This window comes from Bombyx mori, chromosome 2, assembly GCF_030269925.1.
Source record: "Bombyx mori chromosome 2, ASM3026992v2".
In the NCBI taxonomy this organism is placed as follows: domain Eukaryota; kingdom Metazoa; phylum Arthropoda; class Insecta; order Lepidoptera; family Bombycidae; genus Bombyx; species Bombyx mori.
This window is the reverse complement of record NC_085108.1, coordinates 2,583,183-2,608,954: the sequence shown is the minus strand read 5'-3', so window position 1 is coordinate 2,608,954 and position 25,772 is coordinate 2,583,183. Positions and strand designations below refer to the sequence as shown.

Below are 25,772 nucleotides of genomic sequence, written 5' to 3'. Positions count from 1 at the left end.
AAGAGGAGCAGTCTGGGAGAGTCTTCCGCGACCGCAGGCGCGAGTATCGAAGAGCGATGCATGACGCTGAGACCGCCTTTTACCGGGAGATCGCTGAAGGGGGAAACCATGACCCGTGGGGACTAGCGTATCGGACGGCGAGTGGTAGGCGACGCGCACCAACTAATGTGGTTAACGGGGTGGAGTATGCGGGGCGGTGCTCGGATGATGTGAGTGGGGCCATGCGCACCTTGATGTGGGCGCTGTGTCCGGATGACTATATGTCTCGGGACACTCCGTACCATGCGCGGGTGCGTATCATGGCCGCGCTCCCCCCATCCGGGCGGGACGCAGACCCGCTGAGCAAAGACTCCCTTCGTGCCATAATTGGCTCACTGAAGAATACCGCACCGGGCATCGACGGTTTAACGGCGCGCATTATCAAAAAGGCACTTCCGGCTGCTGAGGCCGAGTTCGTGGCCGTATACGCACGGTGCGTTGTGGAGGGGACCTTCCCGCCGGTGTGGAAGGATGGCCACCTACTTGTTCTGCCAAAGGGGAATGGCAGGCCCTTAACGGACCCTAAGGCGTATCGCCCGGTCACCTTGCTGCCGGTCCTGGGAAAGATCTTGGAGAAGGTATTATTGCAGTGTGCTCCTGGCCTCACCCAAAGTATTAGTCCGCGCCAGCACGGGTTCTCTCCTGGACGCTCAACGGTGACGGCGCTGCGAACTCTGCTGGACGTGTCGCGCGCCTCGGAGCAGAGGTACGTAATGGCCATATTCTTGGACATCAGTGGAGCTTTCGATAACGCGTGGTGGCCCATGATAATGGTGAAGGCCAAGCGGAACTGTCCGCCCAACATCTATCGGATGCTGACGGACTATTTCCGCGGACGCCGTATTGCCGTTGTCGCGGGGGAATGTGCGGAATGGAAGGTGTCCACGATGGGCTGTCCGCAGGGCTCAGTGCTCGGGCCGACGCTCTGGAACGTTCTGATGGATGACCTGCTCGCCTTGCCGCAGGGGGTAGAGGGAACAGAGATGGTCGCCTATGCCGATGACGTGACGGTACTGGTTAGGGGTGACTCACGGGCGCAGCTTGAGAGGAGAGCGCACGCCGTGCTAGGACTCGCAGAGGGGTGGGCGAGCAGGAATAAGCTCGATTTTGCCCCGGCGAAGTCCCGATGCATAATGCTGAAGGGAAAGTTTCAGCGTCCCCCTATAGTCCGGTATGGCAGTCATGTCATTCGGTTCGAGAACCAGGTGACGGTGTTGGGCGTCGTCTTCGACGATTGCCTCTCTTTCGCGCCGCATGCGGCGGCCATTGGCGAGAGGGCGAGCAGGTGCTTCGGCAAGATGTCTAGAGTTTCGGCTTCGGCTTGGGGGCTGCGATATAGGGCTTTGCGTTTTTTTTTTTTTTTTTTTTTTTTTTTATTTTTTTTTATTGCTTAGATGGGTGGACGAGCTCACAGCCCACCTGATGTTAAGTGGTTACTGGAGCCCATAGACATCTACAACGTAGACGCGCCACCCACCTTGAGATACAAGTTCTAAAGTGTCTTGTACATGGGCACTTATGTTACAACCCTTACCTATGCGGCGGCCGTATGGTATTTGCGGGCTGCTGTGCACGTCGTGCGCAGCGTGCTGCTTAGGACGCAGCGCCCGTCGTTGACACTACTAACGAAGGCCTACCGTTCGTGCAGCACGGCTGCTTTGCCGGTGTTGGCGGGCGTCCTGCCGGCGGACCTGGAGGTGACTCGTGCTGGACGGAGGATGCGGGAGTGCGAAGGATTGGCGCGGGAGTTGGCGGCGGAGAGACGACGGCGGATCGACGGCGATGTCTTGGTAGTTTGGCAGGACAGGTGGGCGTCTGAGGGTAAGGGGAGGGAACTGTACAAGTTCTTTCCCGATGTTGCGGACAGGAAGAAGGCAACGTGGATGGAGCCGGACTATCAGACCTCGCAGATCCTCACGGGACATGGGATCTTCAATAAGCGATTGGCGGATATGCGACTGAGGGAGGGGCATGCTTGCGACTGCGGGGCGGTTGAGGAGGACAGGGACCATGTCCTGTGGGAGTGTCCTCTCTATGACGAAATCCGGGGCAGGATGCTCGATGGAATCTCGCGGTCTGAGGTGGGCCCAGTTTACCACGCGGACCTGGTCAGGGACGAGAAAAATTTTCGGCTCTTGCGCGAGTTCGCGCATACATGGCACACGGCGCGCACTGCGCGCGAATTACGAGGACTGCCTGGCGACGAAGAATGTGGGTGATGTTAGCAGCCCCAGAACGGGGAGAATGCTAGTGGAGTGAAGGGGACGGTGTTAGTTTGTAGAACCGATCGGTACCTTGGTGCCGTGAAGTTCATGCTTCGGTCCTAATAACCGCAAGGTTGGTGGGACCATGGGAGGTGGTGGGAATGCCCACGCCCTCCAGCACCGGCGCCGCAGCGGGGATTACAGCGTTGGCCAGTGCTCCTCTGGCCAACCTTCTGTTTTGCCGACGCTTTGACTTGCGGCGCCGGTTGCGTTCGGTATTATTACCGGACGAAAAGCACGCCTTGCCTCCCGTTCGGTGGCTTGCCCTACGCCCGGCCGCAGCACACAGAGCGCAATGCGGGGCAGCCGTGCAGGACGCCGCTTTATGTCCCGGCTGGCCGCAGCGGAAACACAGACCACTGCGGTCAACCGAGCTGGTGCATCGCCAGGCGCGTGGTTCAAGCAAGTGCACGTGGGCCGCTATCCAGCCCACGCGCAGCATGCCCGGATTTCCCGAAGGTCTCCCGGGAGGAGGAGCAGCCAGGGAGGCGGCCGCTTCCACCGGGCAACGCACCCACACCGAGCTGGCCCCGGTATAACCGCGGCGCGGCTCGCCTACTGTAACATTTTCCAGTGCGCATTTGCCTTGGGCAGCGACGGCCGCCGTCACCTCATCCCTGGTGGTGCAGTCGTCCAGGCCGGTTACTCTTAATTCGGCCATTTTTACCGGCCTGTGCACCCGTACCTCCTCCTCAGGCAGGACCATACGGAGCTTCGCCGCCAGACGCTCCGCGATGCCGGAACTATCGGCACCGGGACATTCTAGCAGCTTGGCCCCGTTGGCCGTCTGCCTGCAGCGGAGGCCCTCCTCCTCTGCCCCGATCTCGCCCAGGTCAACTGCCGCACGCGCCCGGGCAATGACATCTCTGTATGTCATGCCCTTGGCTTCAGCGGCTGGCAGTAGGGTAAGAACCACTGCCGCCGACCGAGGCGCGCGCGGCAACTTCTTTTTCTTCTTGTTTTTCTTGGCGGCTACAGGCGCTCGACCCTGTTGGGGTGCACCCTGAGCCACCATGGCCACCGGCGCTCTACTCGTTTGAGGAGCTGCCGGTGGGGCCTTTTTGGTACCCCGCCGGGCCACCACGTTCCACCCCTCATCCATATCTGACGGGGGCGGAGGCAGCGGGCGGGACTGGGGTGCTTGTAGTGAGGGCTTCGCGTTAGCGCGACCCCCTCGCTTGGTTCTATCCCGTCCCGGGCCCGACCTGGTGACCGGAGCCCGTACGGGAGCAGGACGAGCGGCCAAAGCACCCGACACCGCCGGCCGCCTAGCGTCAGCCGAGGTAGGGACTTTCGCCTCGAGAGCCGCCAACCTGCCGCCCAGCCTTTCTATTACAGGATGGTGCGGCTGATGACCTCTTCCAGGCTGAAGTTTGTTGGTTGTAGCGGAGCCAACATCCGTGACCCCGCGAGTGCTTGCTGTCGCTCGGCAGCGGTCGTCTCCCTAGAGCGCGGCGACGGGAGACGCGGCCTCTGCTGTGCCACACGCGGTGGCGGCAGCACAGGCCATCGGTCGCCAGTCAGCGCCGGGGGACGGGGACCTCGAGGGGCTCCAGCGACCCAAGGCGTCGCTGCGCCATCATTGGGCTGCTGCTGTGCTTGAAGCTGTGCTCGAAGCCTCGAATTCTCCGCCCTCAGCTGCACTACCTGGTCATTGGCAGAAGCAACCGAAGGCAGAACCTTCGAGACTTGCGAGACCACTTCTCGCAGTTTACGGCCAGCGGCTTTGGTCTTGGTGCCGTTGGCCGCATAGGTTTTGATGGTCTTCATGGCCCTGTCTATGACCAAGGCAGGGTCCTGAAGACCACCCTCTTCCTCCTCCGTCGTCTGCCCGTCCAGTGAGGCGACAGACATCGACACTGATGATGGCGCCGGTGACGGCGCGCCCCTTCTACGGGCGGGTCTTCCTTTAGGGGGCGGCATCTCCTCCGCAGCAGATGCCGCATCGGAGACTACCAGCACTTTCTCCGGCTGCTGCTGCTGGCTCCCCTACCCCCTCACGAGAGGAAACTCGCCAGGATTTCCTCTTCCGCCTGATCTTCTTGGCGGCTGTTCCTTTCGGATCAACTGTTTCGCCGTCGCTGACGAGCGCAGAACGCGTCGAGCCAGCGCTGGCACACCTCGGTTCGACGGGTTTTCCGCTGCCCGTCGCACAGCCCCCTTCATCGTGGCATGCTTTGCCCCCCCCAGAATACGCGGGGCAGCGTGCTCCCACCGAGGTGGAAGCACGGAGGGATTCTCCACCTAAGGTGGTACCCTCCTGGGGTAATTTTTTTGTTAAGTCTGCCATTATTTGTGTTGTTCCTTTGATATTTAACCAGGGGTCGGTCCCTGGGACGGCCCTCACGACTGGACGCCCTCCAGCCACTCATCTCATCACCGGGCACGTCACAAGCTTAAGATTAGGGCATTTTTTATAGAGGTTCGCATCCTCGCGGCCCCTGCTAGGCAGCGGCCCCCGTCTCCTACTCGGTAGGGATTACGGTATGCTTCTACGAAGCCCCCCTCTGGAGGGTCTTCCCCTGTAGCCGCCAAGAGGCAGCCGGGGACATGGCGACCAGCGACCGGAAGGGAGTGCCCTCCGGTTCACTTCTCATCCACGTGGGTCTACCATTACTGACAGACCCACCCGTCTGACCACGTTGTGGCCACGCCGGCGTACCGGTACCCCCCTCTGGAGGGCCTTCCCCTTTAGCAGCCAGAGAGCCGCCGGGGACATGGCCTAGCTCTAAGAGGGCTCCAGAAGGGAGCCCTCTCCCTCTTCACACACCCTTTGTCTAGCAAAGGTGGGAAACGGGAACACGGTGTGCAGTCTTCTTTGTTCGCGGCACCCCTGTGCAGACAACGCTGCTCCACGGTATCGGGGTGCACGCTTAGGCCCCACCGCCGCGACAAGGCGAGACCACGTTCGGTGGGGAACCCGCCAGCGAGATTCGAACACCAGTGCATCGCTCGATACGAATGCACCGGACGTCTTATCCTTTAGGCCACGAAGACTTCAAAATCAATATAAATATCAAATATCAATCATCTTCTTTGTCATGATTTACTGGTTTGAAATTTCACTCACAGAGATACGTGAAATGCACAGCAAGAGTGCTTGCTACATACTCTTTTACTGCCTCAACGCAACGCCAGGTAAGGATGTTTAGTTTTTTTTATTGCCCTTATAGGCAGACGAGCATACGGCCCACCTGATGGTGAGTGGTTACCGTCGCTCATGGACGTCAGCAGTGCCAGGGCAGAGCCAAGTCGCTGTCTACCGTTCAATATTCTCCACAAGCCTCGTTTGAAGGGGGACACGATAGTAAATTAAATAACAATGGGATTGGAGCAATAAATACAAGAAATAGCTTAGAAGTAAATTTATTAAATTATTAATTAGGTGGTAGTTCAATAGGCGTAGTTAGAGCCGCATCCGCATCCGCGGTTAAAGCCTCGGTATCCGACAGGAGCTCCAACCGCAGGAGGAATGCTAGCAGACGCGACCGCAGTGGTTGGCGCGACGCCCACACCACCCTCCGCGGTTATACCAACAGCTCCGTCGCCGCATTCGTAGTTGACTACACCACCTCCGATTGTGGAAAGCTCGCCGGCAACATCAGCAGTTCCGAGGAACGGCGCGTTGCCGCAAATCGAAACCGTACCCTCGTATGAGCTCTCTGAGGTTACGCCGAGACCAGTAGGTGCGGCCGAGGAGGTGACAACGGCAAGTCCACCACCATGGGATGCGGCAAGAGCGCCTGCTGCGGCAATATCGTCGCGGACGGCCCCACAAATGCCGCGACCGTTCAAACCTCCGTAACCGAGGCCTTCGTAAGCCAGGCTGTCGAAACCAGGACGAGGAGAAAAGATGCGTCCAGTAAATTGGCTCACGATAACCTGGAAATTTGTTAGAATAAGATACAAAGTTAAAATAAGATACATTTACTGGTGGTAGGACCTCTTGTGAGTCCGCGCGGGTAGGTACCACCACTCTGCCTATTTCTGCCGTGAAGCAGTAATGCGTTTCGGTTTGAAGGGTGGGGCAGCCGTTGTAACTATACTTGACACCTTAGAACTTATATCTCAAGGTGGGTGGCGCATTTACGGCGTAGGTGTCTATGGGCTCCAATAAGCACTTAAAACCAGGTGGGCTGTGAGCTCGTCCGCCCATCAAAGCAATAAAAAAAAAGAACACAAAGTTGAAAGATAGGTTTCAGATTCCACACATGGTAATATTTATAGCTAAAAGAGAGAGACGTTTGAGAGGCGATTTTGGCTTTTTCAAAATACAACTACAACAAAATAAGTATTTATTTATCAGCAGAAGGCCCGCTTGCATCTATGCTTTAAGCTGGTATGAGATGGTCACTATATTTACCAGCCGTTTCCAATTGACCCTATATCAGATTTGATAGTTCATTTAATTCTTCAATAAATTAAGCTTAAAAATCTTTGAGTTGCTTTACTTGTGCTCACCTGGGAAATAAGGGCAAATGCAAAAACAAATAGAACAGTTTTGGCCATTATTTTTCTTCGATCGCACTGGTATTATTACCTAAAGATATTTTAATTGTGTGCCCAACAAACACTTCAACGAGAATTTATACTATCGCTCTATTTAATTACATAAAATCGATAAAACTATCTGATGTGCTAAACTATAGTTTCTACAAATTGTGTTGCCAGATAACAGTTACATTTTTTTTTACATACGAAACAGATGTTGTAAGGTGTCATCGTATAAATAAGTTGTTCGAATTTCGATTCAGCATGTCAGTACTATCAGCACAGAGAAGCCAAAACATGTCCACTTACACTTTCGTTCTATTTTGTCTACAAATTTGTCTCATCCAAGTAAGTTGATGGAAAGCTGTAGATAACTTTTATTGCCAGTGCTTTTATTATTAGTGGTGTATTGTAAGCTCGTTCTAAGTTTTTTTTTATTGCTTAGATGGGTGGACGAACTCACGGCTGGTGTTATGTGGTTAGAGGAGCTCATAGACATCTACAACGTAAATGCCGCCAACCCACCTCGAGACACTTGTAAGGTCTCAGTTTTAATAGTACTACGGCTGCCCCGCCCTTTAAACCGAAACGCATTACAGCTTCACGGCAGAAATAGGCGGGGTGGTGGTACCAACCCGTATGGATTCACAATACGGCCTACCACCAGTAATTCCCCACCGAACGTAGTTCCGCCTTGTCGTGGCGGTGGGGCTTAAGCGTGCGTCCCTAAAATCGCGTGCAGAGAAATCTGTGTGGACGCCGCGACCAAGAGAACTGCACCCAGCTCTCCTTGGCCGCTTTTGCGTTCCGCGGGGGCTGCCTTGAGAGAGAGCGAGGGACCCTCTCCCCACGCCCTTTGCACCGCCAAAGGGTGTTATTCTGAGGATGAGGGGTTGGCTCTCGGGAGCCTGATGAGCCGGCAGCACTTTTGTGTCTTCCGGCTGCGGGTTGCTATGTCCCCGGCTTCGGCTACAGGGGAAAGCCTTCCAGATATGGGAGGTACCGGCTCGCCGGCGTGGCCCCGCACTGCGCTGTGGGCGGCGGACAGGCTTCGGCCACCGCCGGCCAAACCGTAAACCCCAGTCATGGGGAACGGGGGCTCCTGCCTTTACTGGTCGGAGCCACGAGGATGCAAACCTCTTCAAAAATGCCCCAATCCCAAGCTCGACACCCGGCGATGGGATGTATGGCTGGAGGGTTTCCAGTCCCGAGGGTGTCATTGATCCCAGGGGACCAAACCCCTGGTTAATAAAAAAGGAACACATGAATATGGCCAATTGTGTAAAGTTAGTACCCCAGGAGGGTACCGCCCGCGAGTCGGGCGGAGAATCCCTCCGTGCTTCCACGCCAGTGGAAGCACGCTGCCCCACGTATTCTGGGGGGGGCAACAATTGCCAGGATGAAGGAGGCTGTGCGACGGGCAGCGGAATTCCCGTCGAACCGAGGCGTTCCCCGATCGCCGGCTCGATGCGCTCTGCGCTCGCCAGCGACTCGGGTGCGATCAACCCCACCAGATCATCGGCGGGGAAAAAGAGGAGGCGAAAGAAGACCCCATTACAAACTTCTGACGATGGCGGTGCGTCATCCTCCAGCATCGAGGTGCCGGAAAAGACGATGGCTGTCGAGGAGGTGGTTCCGGTGGTTTCGGGGCCTGCCACGTCGGAAGATATGATGCCTGCTCCCCAGTGGGCACCAGTAAGGAGGAGGGGCGCGGTGTCACCGGCGACGTCGGTGGAGTCTATATCGACGTCGGCCGCATCCCTGGCTAGCGGGGATGAAACATTCCGCGACCTTGACCTTGCGCTGGTGAATCTGGGCAAGCTGCTGTCGACCGTGGCTGCCAAGGGCGCCGAGCCAGGCAGCAGCTACCGAAAAAGGCTTCGAGAAGGAGCCGCTATGGTTAAGACGAGGCTGATCCCCACTATGTCTAAGCTGTATAACTTGGTGGCGAGCCGGGAAGGGGATAAAAAAGGTCTCGTCGCGCAGTTTGACCCCAGGGAGAGTAACATCCCGGGGGACTCCCCGGCCTTACGGGGAGGGACCCCCCTGTCGCCAATGCCTGCGCTGACACGCTCTGGGCCCCTCGCAGAGGCGATGGACACCGACGTGCCCTCGCGGGCCGCGAAGAGTGTGCCGGCACCCATGCCAGTGCCCACCCCTGTGGCCTCTATTCCTCGAGCACCTACGTCTGCGCTTTCTCGCCCCCCGCGGAGGGTTGAGTTAAGGCCTGCGCTGCCTCCCCGGATATCGGCCGCCCCTGCATCCGTGCAGAGAGGAGTGCAACGGCCTGCGCCAGCACAAACGGAGGACATCCGTTCGCCACTGGCAAGGATGGTGGACGAGTGGCCGGCACTGCCGCGGCCCAGATCTACAGAGCCGTATCTTTCGGCCCCGCGTGCCGTGGGGCCACAGAGTCCACACTACGTGGCTGCTGGTATGCGGGAGGTGAACAATTCCCTCCCAAGCAAAGAGGAAATGGTGGCCTGCATTTCGCGGGCGGTGGCAGTAGAGGTCGGAAAGCACTTTGCCAGCCTTGAGGAGATGCTCCGCTCCTCGGTTGATTCCGGAGTCTGCGTCCTGGCGCCAAAAGCCGCAGCCGCCCCGCGCGACCAATCCACTCGGCCGACCTCTGCCTCTACCCCCTCTGCGAGGGTGGTACAGCGTGGAGGCCGAAACCAGAACAGTAGGGCTGCGGGTGCTCCGCGATCCCAACCACAGTCTCGTTCCCTTCCTCCTCCTCCGTCAAACATGGACGAGGGCTGGACGGAAGTGGTGAAGAAGGGAAATAGAGTAAAGGGACAGACAGCAACTCTGGCAGCTCCCCGAAGGGGTCGAGCGCCGATCAATGCAACTCAAAATACAGCGCTGGTGGCCATGGCTGCTCCTCGCGAGGGTAGAGCACCGGCCGCCAGCAAGAAGAAAAGAGAAAGGAAGAAGCCGCGCGCAGCGCGGTCGGCTGCCGTCGTAGTGACGTTGCTGCCGGCCGCCGCCGAAAAGGGCCTCACCTATGATGAGGTGATGGCCCGGGCGCGCGCGGCCGTAAATTTGGAAGAAATCGGGGCGGAGGAGGGTCTGCGCTTCCGGCATACCGCCAATGGGGCGAAGCTGCTGGAGTGTCCCGGTGCCAATAGTTCTGGCATCGCAGACAAACTAGTAGCGACGCTCCGCGTGGCACTGCCGGAGGAAGACGTGCGCGTGCACAGGCCGGTGAGGATGGCTGAGATTAGGATCACCGGCCTGGACGATTGCGCCACCAGGGAGGAGGTGGCAGCTGCGATAGCCGCCCAAGGTGGATGTGCCCCGGAGAGCGTGACCGTGGGTGAACTCCGCTCAGGGTACTCCGGGGCCAGGTCGGCGTGGGCGCGCTGCCCTGTGGAGGCGGCCACCTTCTTAGCCACTCCTCCGCCGGGAAGATCGACGGGGGATCCGGGGAGACTGCGCGTGGGCTGGATAGCGGCCCACGTGCGTCTCCAAGAACCGCGTGCCTGGCGATGCCTTCGGTGCTTTAGTACCGGACACGGCCTCGCCAGGTGCACCAGCTCGGTTGACCGCAGTGGTCTGTGTTTCCGCTGCGGCCAGCCAGGCCATAAAGCGGCTTCCTGCACGGCCGCCCCGCACTGCGCTCTGTGCGCTGCGGCCGGGCGCAGGGCAAACCACCGGGCAGGAGGCAAGGCGTGTTTCCCGTCCGGTGATAACACCGAACGAAACCGGTGCCGGAAATCAAAGCGCCGGCAAAAGAGAAGGTTGGCCAGAGGAGCACTGGCCAACGTTGTAATCCCCGTTGCGGCGCCGGTGCCGGAGAGCGGGGGCAGCGGTGAAGGGGAGGGGGCGATGGATGTGGTCCAACAGTAATGGACCGCACCTATCGCTTCCTCCAAGGAAACCTGAACCACTCCGCCAGAGCTCAGGACATGCTGTCTCAGAGCATGGCGGAGTGGTCCATAGATGTGGCTGTGGTCGCCGAGCCGTATTTCGTTCCCCCAGCAAATGATTGCTGGTTTGGGGACGACGGCGGCTTGGCGGCCATAGTCATAAGAAGAGACGCGGCGATCCCCCCCCTGGCGATGGTGACCAGGGGTCAAGGGTTCGTCGCGGTGCAGCTGGAAGGGACCGTCGTGATCGGGGCGTACTTCTCTCCGAACAGGCCTACCGTCGAGTTCGGACATTTCCTGGACGGGATCGGGGCGATTGCTCGCCGCCTCGCTCCCCGTCCAGTGATTCTTGCGGGGGATCTTAATGCGAAATCTGTCGCATGGGGCTCCCCCCGCTCGGACGCTCGTGGTAGGCTACTGGAGAGGTGGGCGAACGCGGCCGGCCTCTGTTTATTGAATAGAGGTACGGTTGCGACGTGCGTGCGGTGGCAGGGCGAGTCTATTGTGGACGTTACGTTTGCGAGCCCGGCCATCGCGCGCCGTATCCGCGACTGGAGGGTTTTGGAGGGGGCGGAGACACTGTCAGATCACCGATATATTCGGTTCGATCTCTCCGCCCGCTCCACAGTCGCGGACGCCCGCGGGGGCCATCCCCGTGACGCGTCTCGATCATTCCCTAGGTGGGCATTGAAGCGCCTGAATAAGGAGCTCCTGATGGAAGCCTCTACAGTGGCGGCGTGGGCGCCCATGCGTCCACACCCGGTCGAGGTCGAGGGCGAGGCGGGGTGGTTCCGGGACACGATGCGTCGCATCTGTGATGTGTCGATGCCCCGGATCGGCCCTCGACTTCCCAATCGCCAGGCGTACTGGTGGTCGCCTGAAATCGCGCAACTCCGCGTGGAGTGCGTTCGGGAGAGGCGCGAGTGCGCCAGGCATCGCCGCCGCCACCTGCCGCGGCGCAACGATCCGGTTGCGTTCGCGGCAGTGGAGGCTCGGCTGCACGGCGCATTTCGCGTCGCGCAGAGAGCGCTGCAGCTAGCCATCAGAAGAGCCAAGGACCGACACATGGAGGGTCTCTTGGAGACGCTGAATGAGGATCCGTGGGGGCGGCCCTATCATATGGTGCGCAATAAAATGCGCCCATGGGCCCCCCCGATCACGGAGCGTCTCCAGCCTCAGCAGCTGCGGGACATCGTATCGGCGCTGTTCCCGCAGGAGCGGGAGGGATTTGTCGCTCCCGCTATGGACGCGCCGCCGGAATACGACGGTGAAGTCCCTGCTGAGGTGCCCCATATAACTGGGGCGGAGCTCCGTGTGGCCGTGCGCAAAATGTGCGCGAAGGACACTGCACCCGGCCCGGACGGCGTCCATGGCCGGGTTTGGGCCTTGGCTCTTGGTGCCCTAGGGGACCGACTCTTGAGGCTTTATAACTCTTGCCTCGAGTCGGGACGGTTTCCTTCATCGTGGAGGACGGGCAGACTCGTGCTGTTGAGAAAGGAGGGGCGCCCGGCGGATACTGCCGCCGGGTACCGTCCCATCGTGTTGCTGGATGAGGTGGGCAAGCTGCTGGAACGTATTCTGGCGGCCCGCATCATCCAGCATCTGGTCGGGGTGGGACCCGATCTGTCGGCGGAACAGTATGGCTTCCGAGAGGGCCGCTCAACGGTGGACGCGATCCTTCGCGTGCGGGCCCTCTCGGAGGAGGCCATCTCCAGGGGCGGGGTGGCTTTGGCGGTGTCACTCGATATCGCCAATGCATTTAACACCCTGCCCTGGTCCGTGATAGGGGCGGCGCTAGAAAGACACGGAGTGCCCCCCTACCTTCGCCGGCTGGTGGGTTCCTACTTGGAAGACAGATCGGTCACATGTACCGGACACGGTGGGATCGTGCACCGGTTCCCGGTCGTGCGCGGTGTTCCACAGGGGTCGGTGCTCGGCCCTCTTTTGTGGAATATCGGGTATGACTGGGTGCTGAGGGGTGCCCTCCTCCCGGGCCTGAGCGTAATCTGTTACGCAGACGACACGTTGGTCGTGGCCCGGGGAGGGAGTTTTGCTGAGTCTGCCCGTCTTGCCACCGCTGGGGTGGCGCATGTCGTCGGCAAAATCAGGAGATTGGGCCTCGACGTGGCGCTCAGTAAATCCGAGGCCATGTGGTTTCACAGGCCCCGGAGAGTACCACCTGTCGATGCCCATATCGTGGTTGGAGGCGTCCGGATTGGGGTCGGGGTGCAGCTGAAGTATCTCGGCCTCATTCTGGACAGTCGTTGGACCTTCCGTGCTCACTTTCAGAACCTGGTCCCTCGTTTGTTGGGGGCGGCCGGCGCGTTAAGCCGGCTTCTGCCCAACATCGGGGGGCCTGACCAGGTGACGCGCCGTCTCTATACAGGAGTGGTGCGATCAATGGCCCTATACGGGGCGCCCGTGTGGGGCCAGTCCCTGGCCGTGGGGGTGGCGAGGCTGCTGCAAAAGCCGCAACGCACCATCGCGGTCAGGGTCATTCGTGGTCACTCTAGCGCGCTGCCGTGGAGTGAATAGAGCGACCGGTCGACGGTGTATCGCGTCCCGACCCGGCAGGCTGGTTCTGGTCCAGCGGGGTATTCCGGGACACCAGCGGCACCGTCTGGGCGGCCCGACGGGCTGCCGTACCGAGACGTCCGACGTTTCAGAGCCTTCGATTCGCCTCGAAGGCTCCGTCGGCTGGGCGTCCTTGGGGTGAGCCGCGCCGTCTGGTTGTAGTGTTGACCGCGGTAGCCCCCCTACCTCATCCGGGTTCTGACCTCGGAGGGGATCGGACGTCGGGTGTAAGAGTGCAGGGGAGTCGTTTAGTGGGTGGGCTCTAAAATCCTTGGGCCCGCGGTCTGCTCACAACACCATGCAGATCGTTGAGTCTCACATACCCCGCGCGCCCCTTTTGCGCGGGGACCTCGTAGGAGGTTCGGCCCTCTACCCGAAAAAAAAAAAAAAAAAAAAAAAAAAAAAAAAAAAAAAAAAAAAAAAAAAAAAAAAAAAAAAAAAAAAAAAAAAAAAGTATCACGTAAAAACTATCAGTGGCGGGCTGACCTTCGTGCCCGGGGCGTGGCGCGTCCCAGCCCCAGTGTGGTCAGAGCGCGGAGGGCCCAATCTCGGCGGTCCGTGCTGGAATCATGGTCCAGGCGGCTGGCCGATCCTTCGGCTGGTCGTAGGACCGTCGAGGCGATTCGCCCAGTCCTTGTGGATTGGGTGAATCGTGACAGAGGACGCCTCACTTTCCGGCTCACGCAGGTTCTCACTGGGCATGGTTGCTTCGGTGAGTTCCTGCACCGGATCAGAGCCGAGCCGACGGCAGAGTGCCACCATTGTGATTGCGACTTGGACACGGCAGAGCATACGCTCATCGCCTGCCCCGCATGGGAGGGGTGGCGCCGTGTCCTCGTCGCAAAAATAGGAAACGACTTGTCGTTGCCGAGTGTTGTGGCATCGATGCTCGGCGACGACGAGTCGTGGAAGGCGATGCTCGACTTCTGCGAGTGCACCATCTCGCAGAAGGAGGCGGCGGGGCGCGTTAGAGACGCGCAAGCCCGCCGCCGTCGAGCGGGGGCCAGGGAGGCGGATTTCGCCCTGGCCCTCTAAGTGTTTCGGGTCCCCCTCATATGTCGGTCTGGGGACCGGCGAGGGGGACCTAAGAAGACGTCGTGCAAGCTGCTCTGCACGCGTTTTACGCAAGAGCATCCGGGTGATGGAAGGCCGGCTATCCTCGACCCACGCTGGTTCTGACCCAGAGGGGTATTCCGTAGGATAGCTCACTCTAACCGGCGCCATCTAGGCGGGCTCCGGATAGCCTGCCGACCGAGAGGGCTGGTGGTCGTGGCGCCGACGACCGCCAGTCCGGCGTCCCGAGGGGGAGGGTGATGGGAGAGATGTGCTCCGCACTAAACACTTCACTTTCCCCCCTTTGCCTTTTCATGAGTTCTGTCTCATGTGAGGTTTGGACGTTGGTTGTTGAGCGACAGGAGGTTTTAGTCGGTTCGACTCCGACATGCTCCGCCCGCCGTCCCCAGTGGAGGGCGGAAGTCCGGCGATTTCCTCCTGACCAAAAAAAAAAAAAAAACCACCAGTAATTACGCAAATTATAATTTTGCGGGTTTGATTTTTATTACACGATGTTGTTCCTTCACCGTGGAAGTCAATCGTGAAAATTCGTTGGTACGTATTTCATTGGAAAAATTGGTACCCGCCGGTGGGATTCGAACGCCGGTGCATCGCTACATACGAATGCACCGGCCGTCTTATCTTTTAGCCCGCGACAATTTCTATAGTTCGACCATTCTATCCATTTCTGCCATGACGCAGTCCAGTGGCACAGTTTTACAGAAGACAACCGTCATTGATAAGGCCACATTATTGAACCCCAATAACCGCATGACATCAAGGGGGCCGTGAGTTTCTTCAAAGATTTAAAAAGTAATATTTCTGATGAGGTCAAATGTCTAAATTCCAAAACACTGATTAAAACAAGCGCTTATTGAAACGCGGATTGAAAAGAGCAGTTGAGAGCGACTTGGCTCTAACATTGGTAGCGTCAGCGGCAGTAATCACATATTATAAATTTCGCTGTGATGCTTTTGTTTTTTTTTATTGCCAGGCAGACGAGCATACGGCCCACCTGATGGTAAGTGGTCACCGTCGCTCATGGACGTTAGCAATGCCAGGGGCAGAGCCAAGCCGCTGCCTACCAATTCTCTACCTTTGGCGAAAACAGAAAAGCTATTTAGCTAGCTAATAAAGCTATTTAAGTTAACTCTAACTCTCCCAAAGGTTTATTCCATACTGAGACATTTTTGTAAATTTTATCAAGACAGGATAATGTATTCTAAACATTTATGTAGACTGATGATTATATGGCCTATCTCATCGGTCATGAACTTCAGCATTCCCAAGGGCACAACGAAGCGGCTACCTACTACTGTCACTTCCAATCTAAATAAAACAATATATCTAATTCTGTTTTCCAGAATGTGTACAGTCAGTGCCTGGGTCGTGTGGGTCCCGGTGGGCCTCCTGTAGGTCCATATGGACCTCTCGGTGGGCCTGGGTACGGTCCTGTTGGGTACGGCGGCTGTGGAGGGTACGGCGGCTCCGGCATCGGTAACGTGGCCGTTGCTGGCGAACTCCCCGTGGCCGGCTCCAGCGCTGTAACGGGACAGGTGCCCGTCATCGGCGCGGTCGAGTTCGCGGGTCCTGCCTGCGCTGTCGGTTCTGTCTCCATCTCTGGCGCGTGCGGACCCACCTGCGGATGCGGCGGCTCTCCATACTATTAGTAATCTATGTTGTTAAATAAATTAATTGTTAAGTTTATACGGGTGTTTAATTCGAATTGAAATTTGAATGAGATAAGGCGGAAGATCATAAGTCGTTTATGATAATTCGTCTCTGTGTTGGTACTTCAATTTTTTTTTTTTTTTTTCAGTATAATAGGTTGGGGTAAAAGTATTTTCGGTTTATAGTATGTATGAACTTGTAATAAAATCTATTTGGCTATACTATTTGTATCTGGCTGGTTTTGGTATCGTTAAAAGTTTCAATTTTAAAGAAGATAATTCCAAATTCAAATTAGGTAAACGTGTGATTTTTATTTATTTTTCGTACTGTCAAGATGAGTGGATCAAATGAAGAAATTCAATTCATTTTAAAATTTTACTACAAAAAAGGTTAAAATGAAACGCAAGCCGCGAAAAAAATTCTCAAACCTGACGAGACTGATTCACATACTATGGGATTAAGGGTCTTATTGGTGGGAACGTTATAATATAAAGGTTTTGGGTTGACAAAATTCGTTAATTAGGGGTATCTATACTTTTTTTTTCGCAAGAAATCTTCGCAATGTTAAGGTATATTTTACATTGACTCTTAAGGACTCTTTTAGGACCTCTTGGGAGTCCGCACGGGTAGGTACCACCACGGTTCGAAGGGTGGGGGTAGCCGTTGTAACTATACAGAGACCTTAGAAATTATATCTCGAGGTGGGTGGCGCATTTACGTTGCAGATGTCTATGGGCTCCAGTAACCACTTAACATCAGGTGGGCTGTGGGCTCGTTCACCCGTCTAAGCAATAAAAAAAAAAAACAATTTAAGGGGGATAGCAAAGGATTTGTTAAATCAAGGACGTCGTTTAATGAGGTTCGTTATATTAACACGTTGACGGCTAGACTATTTGAGGGACTTTTAGCCGGTGCGTATGCGGTCTTTCCAAGGCGAGATTGGACTTGTTTACGCTATGAGACCTTATAGGCCTCAAAAATGTTTTCGTATATACCCATACTTATAGAAATGTGGACTTGTCGCCTTAAGCACTTAGCGAAAAGCTTTGGACTGCGGCATCAGGGAATCGTCGCTTGTGGGGCTTTTAAGTCGCATAACGCAGTCAACGTGTTAAGGTTGCACTGTATAATATATACAGCGGAAATGAGATATTGTTTGAGACAATCTCGCCGTTGTGAAGAGCCATCAGTAGCAGGCTAAGGCTTGGCTCCACCACTGGCAATGATGACGTTAGTATTTAACCACTCGACAGGCTGGTATGGAAATTAGATTGTAACGTGTCTGTGTCTGAGGGTGCCCTGGGTATGTTAATGTTACATGAGGCCCAGTCGAGAGACCCGGGGTCGAGTCGCACCACTTCTAGACACGTCACCACCGGTAGACAACCGGTGAACAGGAGACTCGTTGAGGAGGATCTCAGGGCGCCATCACTTACCGCTCTGGGAGACTTACACCAGTAAAAAAAACAAGTTAAAAATAACAATATAGTGTTTATTACACACACATATAAAAACATACGAGTTAAATTTACAATGGTTGTAATATAAAACTAGTGAGAGGTTATGATACAAATTTTAAATTAATAATGATGGAGTGTCGGTAGATACACCGAACACTCGAGAAAGTCACAGAAAGAAACTTAATATAAGATTATTTAAAAGGAACAGTAAGGTTCACCGGATCGCTTCCCAGCAACCGGGGTTGCTCAATTCGAGCGAGGATGGGAATGCGAGTGTCTTCTAGGTCTACCGCAGTCAAGTAGCTTTTCTTGGACCGACTTGCCAGAGCACCTCGCTTCCGGCAGCGTCCACACAGAAAGGTACTGCGGGATCTCGAAGAAGGTCACGCTCCGCACCCTAACTGTAGTACAATATTTTGTACCAGTTACAAGGACCTAAGTGATAAGACATAATTATGCTTTAAATTTTATTTAATTATAGATTGTGGACACAGTGTGGAGAATAATTTAAAAACACTTACCCTGGTTTATCACACGACACCAAGAATTCATGAAATTGACTTTGGTAAATGTCTAAGGATATAATCACCTCGCAGCTCGAGAGATGTTGAACGAAAAAGACTTGGACAAAGTGAACTTGTCCTTTTATATTATTTATCTGTCGTTTCTCGAAAATTCTGCATGCCAGTGATGTGCAAAATTTGTTGTCGAACAACATACAGAATCGCACAGTCACGGCATGCAGTGTCGAGTATGTGAGGTTTAAAATCATTTTTTTCACACTGCGCCAAGTATAAACGCTAGATGGCGTTAATTTATAAAAAAAATTATTTAGTTTTTTTTTGTGTTACAAGATATTCAACTATAAATATGTTAAAATCGAAGCACAGTGCTGTACCCGGTATTTCTTATTTAGGGGATGTCTTGTATATCGACGATAAGCACCGAGCTTCAGGTTTTGTTTTATAATACGCGACAGAGTCCTAGCGGGAATTTTCATTCCTCGCGTTAAATTTTTGCTTCCTAATGGGGCTTCGACGAATTCTGGCTTAACAGCATTAACAGCCTTTGTAGTTCTAGCGGCACGCGGTCGACCCGTTCTTTTCTGATCTTCGACAGACGAAGTGTTGTTGTATCTGTTGATAGTACGAACCACGCACATACGGCTGATACCAAGCTTTTGAAGTGTCTGGAATATGACCGACGGCTTCATACCCACTTTGTGCAAGGCGATCACTGCAATCCTATTTTCTTTAACATCCCATTCCATATTGTAATTTGATAATGAACACGAAAAATATTATGGAAATGGCGCAAAATCGAAAGAAGTTTTAAAAATAATATACGTGTTCCAAATTAAAAATAATTAAAAAGTTGAAAAAAGCAAAAGTTTTTATGTAACGGATTTTATGGCCAGACTATGTAGTTATAATAATATTGTTACGCGCTGGGATTCGGAATAAAAAAATGTTTCAACAAAGTACAACATAAAACTGTATTCAACACTTAGAACGCTTACAGCACTTCACAAACACTTTAAAATTCTCAGTTCGCTTCTTCCGCTTCGCTTCAGGTGTTCCGTTCGCTGTTTCGCTTCGAGTAGTTCCGATTACTAACTGACTGCATGCCATCTCTGCGACGCCGAGACGAAATTCCTAGAATCGTCGAGAATATTCCACAGAAGTCGAGTATTGTGTTTCCGCTATCTAAAATAGATGGCGTTGTACTTCTCGAGCGTACTAGATCCTTCGATATTCGTTAGATCATTCGGCGATAGATGGCGTTACTCTTACGGACGTAACAATATGTACTACGTACTTACTATAAAAAACTAAAGTATGCGTAAATAGCAAACAAAAGTAACAATTACTTTCAATCATATATCCTGTTGATACAAGTCAGTATACTAAAGCGAAGTTACAATATTATGCCGATATCTTCAGTGAAGCAATCCTGCTTGCCGATTCAAAAAATAAGTATGCGCACTCCTTGTTATAATTGAGCAATTATCCAATTACCAAACGCACTCCGACACTAATAACGTAAAATGTCTTCATGTGTATTATTGTGTATACACATGCCTTGCAGCTAATTGATAATGTAGGTATATAGATTATAGTGTAATATCTGTAGGTATGTATGTGTAAGCGAGAAATGTGCTATCACTAAAACTGTTCGACTGTTACACAAAACGTGATAAATATCCATATTATTACAGAAATATTATTAATTCGAAATTATGGAGGCAACACAAATCGTTGTTGCATCAGAGAAATGCATAAAATGAAAACCTAAATAAATGTTGCTGAATATTACGTAAGCGCGTTACAGTAATTTTATTGGGCCATCAATATTAATTTAATGTTTAAATAGAAGGACTTTAGGAGGAAAAATTCATACGAGTATTGTTTCTCGTGTAGTGACCAAACAAAATGGCCGCCAAGACCGCTATCTTTGTCAGCGTCTCCGCATTATTGTGGGTGGTGAGTTTATTTTTGTTTTAAATCAAAGTGGATATCAGTTTATCTATACTAATATTATAAAGAGGAAATATTTGTTTGTTTGTTTGTATTGAATAGGCTCCGAAATTACTGAACCGATATAAAAAAATCTTTCACTGTTGGAAAGCTACGCTATCCCCGGGTGACATAGGCTATATTCATAGATTATACACTTGCTATATTTATTATAACATATTTTCAAAAAATTAGGGATCCCTACTGAAACTCCAATAATGTGATTCAATGTGTAAAAAAAAATTACCTAAAATTCTTTACATCGCGTACGCTACTTCCCAAGCGAAGCCGGGGCGGGCCGCTAGTGTTAAAATAAATATATAGCACAGCTAACACTCATATAACACGGTATTTTACAACACGGTTCCACCCTAACACGAAAAAAATTGTCCCCTAAGCGTTCTTACATCACTGGTACTTAAGTACTTCTAAAACACGAAAACAAAATTTTTGTTTAAAATTGCTTAGAAAATTATATTATGCACTATGAACACATAATATATTCAAATAACCTAAATTTTACTGTTTATTTTATGTATCATTGAGATTAAGAGAGAGATAAATTGCATAGTTGAGATGCTTAATTTAGAAATACTACTGTTATTTTTGTATTGACTTCTAGTTTTAGCACGTTTTCGTACAACATGGGACTTTGTAAGAACGTATCTGCCGTGTTAAGGTAGGGCTACCTGTGTCGGGCGTCCTCGAGGTGGCGCCGCGTGTCTGGTTGTAGTGTTGACCGCGGGGACCCCCCTACTCTGACCGGGTTTTGACCCCGGACGGAGATCGGACGTCGGGTGTAAGAGTGCATGGGAGTCGTTTAGTGGGTGGGCCCTAAAATTCCTTGGGCCCGCGGTCTGCTCTCAACACCTGCAGATCTTTGAGTCTCGCATACCCCGCGCGCACTCTAGGCGCGGGGACCTCGTAGGAGGTTCGGCCCCCGGCCCGAAAAAAAAGGGTTACCTGTGTATAAATATATATATTTAATAACACATCAAATGGCTCTGTCGCTATCAGAATTTCTAACAGTTTTTTTTTTCTAATTTAAACTATCTAACTATCTAAAACTAATATATCAATGTTACTTATAGATAAAAAAAAATTTCATAATTTTTAGAAACAATTCAATGATTCCACATGTTCATCACAATACAAACATAATTTACTTGTTCATGTCATTAGTCTGGATCATAGATTTAATGTTGATTATAGCAACAATAATAAAATATCATTAGGGGTTGTACACACTAAACTTTTAAAAACAGATTCAGGGTTACCTCCAGCTTGTTTGTTTCCAGAGTGCTGCAAGTCAATACCTGGGTCGCGATCCACTGATCGGTGGTCTAGGAGCTCCATGTGGTCCCTGGGGACCGTACGATGGCATCGGATACGACGGTCTGGGATACGGAGGTCTGGGAGTTGGGGGATTCATTGGTCTCGCTCCCGGTAACCTGGCAGCATCGTGTGGAGGCGGCTTCACTGTCACCAGCACTTCGCCCATTGCTCCTACCGGCATTACTGTGACGTCAGAGAACGCCATCGAAGGATCTTTGGCTGTGATTGGACAGCTTCCGTTCCTGGGCACTGTGGTCACGGAAGGCACCTTCCCGTCTAATGGTAGAGGTCTGGTGTCTTACGGCTGTGGTGATGGTGCTATCGGTATTGTCTCCGAGACGCCGGTGGCAGCTCCAGGGGCGCCCGTCGGTCCGGGACTAGGTTATGGTCCAGGGATCCCCCCGGTCGGCTTCGGATATAAGGGCATCGGTCCGGGATGTGGATGTGGCGGGTTGTTCTAAATTTGTTACTTATTTCTAAGTTTGCTTTTAAATATATTTTGGAAAGAATGTTTTTGTGTATTTATTATATTATACGTATTTTGTTTTTGTGTTTTGACTAACGTGTTTTGGTACCGAAATGATAATGTCCGAATAACTTCTCGAGCGAGATGGTTTTGCGTATTATATTATCCGTTTTTTTTCCTACCTAAGCCGATAGCTTTGAGAGGCTATGTCAGCATAACCGGGCGAGTAGGTGAACTCGCGGAGCTCAAACCTGATGACGTTGCTAACACTAACCTTAGCAAGAGTAGTGCTTCGCAGAATCTACCACCGGATCGGAAACACGACCCAATGAGAAGATCCAACGAGAAACTCAGTGGGCTGTGTCTGTGGGTTAATTTACTCGCCTAACAAGCGCAAGCGACGGGTTCGACGAGAACGATGACCGGTGCTTGACGTACCTAGAAGCGCCATTAGTGGATCGGGAGGATCCGAAATGACGTGTTTTGGGCGACGTCGACTGATTTATATTTTTAGTAGTATTTTGGGCAAAATTGTCCGAATGTTCATTCGGTTTTCTTAACTTGCATATACGGGTAAATGAGCCCACGGCCTGCTATTAGGTGGTGACTTCCGGTCTATTAATATCACGATATGAATTTCACCCCCAGCAGGATAGCAGAGACCTCATCCAAACTATATGGGAGTACTGCGTTCATCCGCAGTGCATTTCAAAAGATCCACGTTCATACGACTCTGGAACTAACTCACCACCATCTTATTTTGTTGCTCATCCAAGGAAACAAAGCAAAAGCAATCACCACCCCTCAACCCGAAACCCGTGTTTTCTTTGCAAGCACAAATATACAAGTACCTTTGTCGGCTCACAATATAAAGCGAAGTAAACTGTCCCTTTGTAACAATATAACACTCTATAAAACTTGCATATGTCCTGTCATGACCTATGCAAGTCTGTGTGTGTAGTGTGCAGTGTTCGCTCACTCGACTCACGTACTCATATGTAAGCTATCTCCAGATCATTCAATGTCGTTTCGGTAGAATCGCCATTAGAGCACCGTAGAATGTGAAAAACTTCAGTCATCACGATACCCTAAGCATAGAACCAATACGTAAATATATAAAGGATAGCCGTAGCCGCCCACTTTGCTGGGCATTTAAAATTAGCATTATTATTCATTGTCATTATTATTAGGGAGTTCAACAGTCATATAAATATTAGCCTATCCATCAAGTACATGTATTTTCTACATGGATAACAAGTTTCAAGTCAATCGGATGCATGTTTCAATAGTTATAACGGAACATCCAGACAAAACCACTGTAAATTTATATATAAGTATAGATGCGTCTATGCTGTACAGCAAGACGATCAAGAAACCGGTGTCGAATAATAAAACTAGATAATAAGTGTATTAAAAATGTAACTTAAATGAGATTGTTAATAAAGGCTTATCTTATCTTATCTTATAGATGCGTCAGAACGCTACTTTGAAAAAGCGGCGCGACACGATAACCTTATCATGGCCGCCGCTAATTACATACCTGACCCAGGCGACGCAAAAGCAAAGCCGCCATCACTCGAGACCTGTCAGATCCCCGGATCTACTCTCGGTGCTTTTAGGCCCCTTAAGCATCGGTCACCGTCCTCATCGAACTCGTCGATGACTACGAAGAGTTCGACGAGAGAACTAACCCATAGACGAAAACCTAATGAGTTTCTCGCCGGATTTTCTCATTGGGTCTCAATTCCGATCCGGTGGCAGATTCTGCGAAGTACTGCTTTTGATAGGGTTAGTGTTAGCAAAGTCAGTGTCTCTCAGGTTGAGCTCATGAGCTCACCTAGCTGTTTGCGAGAAGCTGGAATATTCCTTAAGCTACCAGCGAATTGGTAGGGAAATAAAAATGGCAATTTCCCTACTGATGATAATGACTAACCACTGTCAAAGAAAAAGTATTTTTAAGAACGCAGATCATTGTTGATGTCTATGGGCTCCGGTAAACATGTAACACCAGGCCGCCGTGAGATCGTTCACTCGTCTAAGCTAAAAAAAAAGCTTGAAAATTTTCGAGAATATGAATTTCGAGAAGAAGTTATATTTCTCAATAGGGTTAATTTCGCACCAAACTCCTTTATCAACAAGTTGTATTCATAACGAGGGTATTCGCAGAAGACGTAAGGTACCTGATATAGCCTGAAGAGTTGCAAGATTTAAGTGGCAGTGGATAGAGCACATTTCTCGTATAATAAATGGCCGTTGGACTCAAAAAGCTCTCGAGTGGCGGCTGCGTATTGTAAACCGGAGCGTGGCTAGGACGGTGGAGTGATGACCAGCGGAAATCCGCTGCAGCAGTCTGCGTAAGACTGGTTATTATGGTGAGCCTTGGAGCCGGTCTATAAATAAATAAAATAAATATTTACTAACAATCACGCCACGTTAACTGGTCCCGTGATAAGTTCGTAAAGAACTTGTGTTACAAGGTATTAGATAACGGAAATAAATGTAAGATTTTTATTATACATATACATATATTTAATATACATCCATAACCCTGGAAAGACATTTTATATTTATTATACACATATCTTTCCTTGGCGGAGTTCGAACCCGTGACCCCGTTGTGTAGTGACCATGTCACTTACCACCAGACGGCCATTATGTCCAGTAGAAGTAAATAGGATTGAAAAAACAAAAGCTAAAACAAACAAAACTTATTTAAGCGGCGACTAGAACACTAGATTGACTAGGCGTCTTTTTTGGTCATTCAAATGATCGCTTAGCTTACAAACGAATTGATATCAATTTGCGAGTCACTTACCGGATTGTATCTTTGTTTCCCAACGAGCTTGCCTACTCCGAATGCGAGCATAAACTACGCATCTAATATTAAAAGGATTTTATGTACACAAAAACGTGTCAATAGCATAAATAAGAACAAAAGCCCAATAACAAAATGGCGATAATTTTTAACGTGCATGCCAATATGCGATTCCGCCTATCGTCTGTAAAATATCAGCTTCAGTCAAATACGTCTTGGAATTGCAAGCTTTAGCCGCTTTGATTTAAGTCTGAGGATCCTGTGTTAGAAAAATGAGAGTCTTTGTTCGCGAATTCGGACACGTCAGTATCTTTATCATGATCACTTTAGTATATAATGGTGAGAAGATCCATTGAAAGTATTGTTATTCTAAGGATACTAACATGAATACCTCATTCGTCTTCCTTCTCTGCCTCCAGACTTGCTTGATTGCGGTATGTATACCTTAAATTATATTTTTGATCGTGTCTTGGGCGATAGAGTTTTTTTCTCTTTTCTCTTAATGATCAATTGGTGTTGGGCCATTTTTGCAACTGTACAGGGAGTCATTTAAAGTAACTTAATTGAATTTTGTTCTGAAGTCTTCTGAATCGAGAACTAGATAGAATTAGAAATCCCATTTTACCCAATTGAAACTGTTTTTTTTTCTATATTTATTTTGTTTGCGTAGCTCATGTTAGACCTTTTTTATTGTATACATGAGCCAACAAATCTACCACCAACTTATTTTAAGTGATCACTGGCTCGTCTCAACTTGAATACCGCCTATTTACCTTGAAACATGAGGTCTAAAACTTAATTGTATAGCACGACTGTCTGACCCTTCAAACCGAAACCTATAACTGTCTGGCCGTAAAAATTGGCAGGTTAGTGGTACCTACAGGGGCCACAAGACCTGACACCGTATTTGGCAGATTTAGTTTTTCACTATTACTATTTTCTTACTGGTGTTGGGACGTCCTGTGAGTCCGCACGGGTAGGTACCACCCTGCCTAATTCTACCGTGAAGAAGTAATGCGTTTCGGTTTGAAGGGTGGGGCAACCGTTGTACTGTAGAAGAATAGAGAAGCTACCTCATCGAAGATATGCTCTTTGATGAGGTAACCTGAACTTTGTTTGGGTTGTAAAACACACGTTGAAATGGAGAACATATATTATTCTTCTTCTTTGTCTCCACCTTATCCCACTAGGTCGGTGCAGCGAATTTTGCTATTCC

The 25,772-nt window shown here is 51.3% G+C and overlaps 3 protein-coding genes across 3 annotated transcripts; 2 read left to right on the top strand and 1 right to left on the bottom strand.

Annotated features, from left to right (window-relative positions):
* Nucleotides 1-5,653: 5,653 nt before the first annotated feature.
* LOC101741090 (chorion class B protein ERB4-like) lies at nt 5,654-6,864 on the bottom strand. Its single transcript, NM_001118911.2, has 2 exons — nt 6,765-6,864; nt 5,654-6,185 (listed from the first exon to the last, which is right to left on the bottom strand). Exons 1-2 carry the CDS (start codon nt 6,810-6,812, stop codon nt 5,697-5,699), a joined length of 537 nt encoding a protein of 178 aa, NP_001112383.2. The 5' UTR covers nt 6,813-6,864; the 3' UTR covers nt 5,654-5,696.
* A 227-nt stretch (nt 6,865-7,091) lies between these two features.
* Nucleotides 7,092-15,963, top strand: Era.5 (chorion protein gene ErA.5). Its single transcript, NM_001118907.1, is given in 2 exon segments — nt 7,092-7,142; nt 15,658-15,963. Coding segments are annotated over 2 exon segments (357 nt in total).
* A 3,616-nt stretch (nt 15,964-19,579) lies between these two features.
* On the top strand, nt 19,580-21,784 carry LOC101740949 (chorion class CB protein M5H4-like). The gene is made up of 2 exons (XM_004933187.5): nt 19,580-19,907; nt 21,239-21,784. Exons 1-2 carry the CDS (start codon nt 19,857-19,859, stop codon nt 21,734-21,736), a joined length of 549 nt encoding a protein of 182 aa, XP_004933244.1. The 5' UTR covers nt 19,580-19,856; the 3' UTR covers nt 21,737-21,784.
* Nucleotides 21,785-25,772: the final 3,988 nt, after the last annotated feature.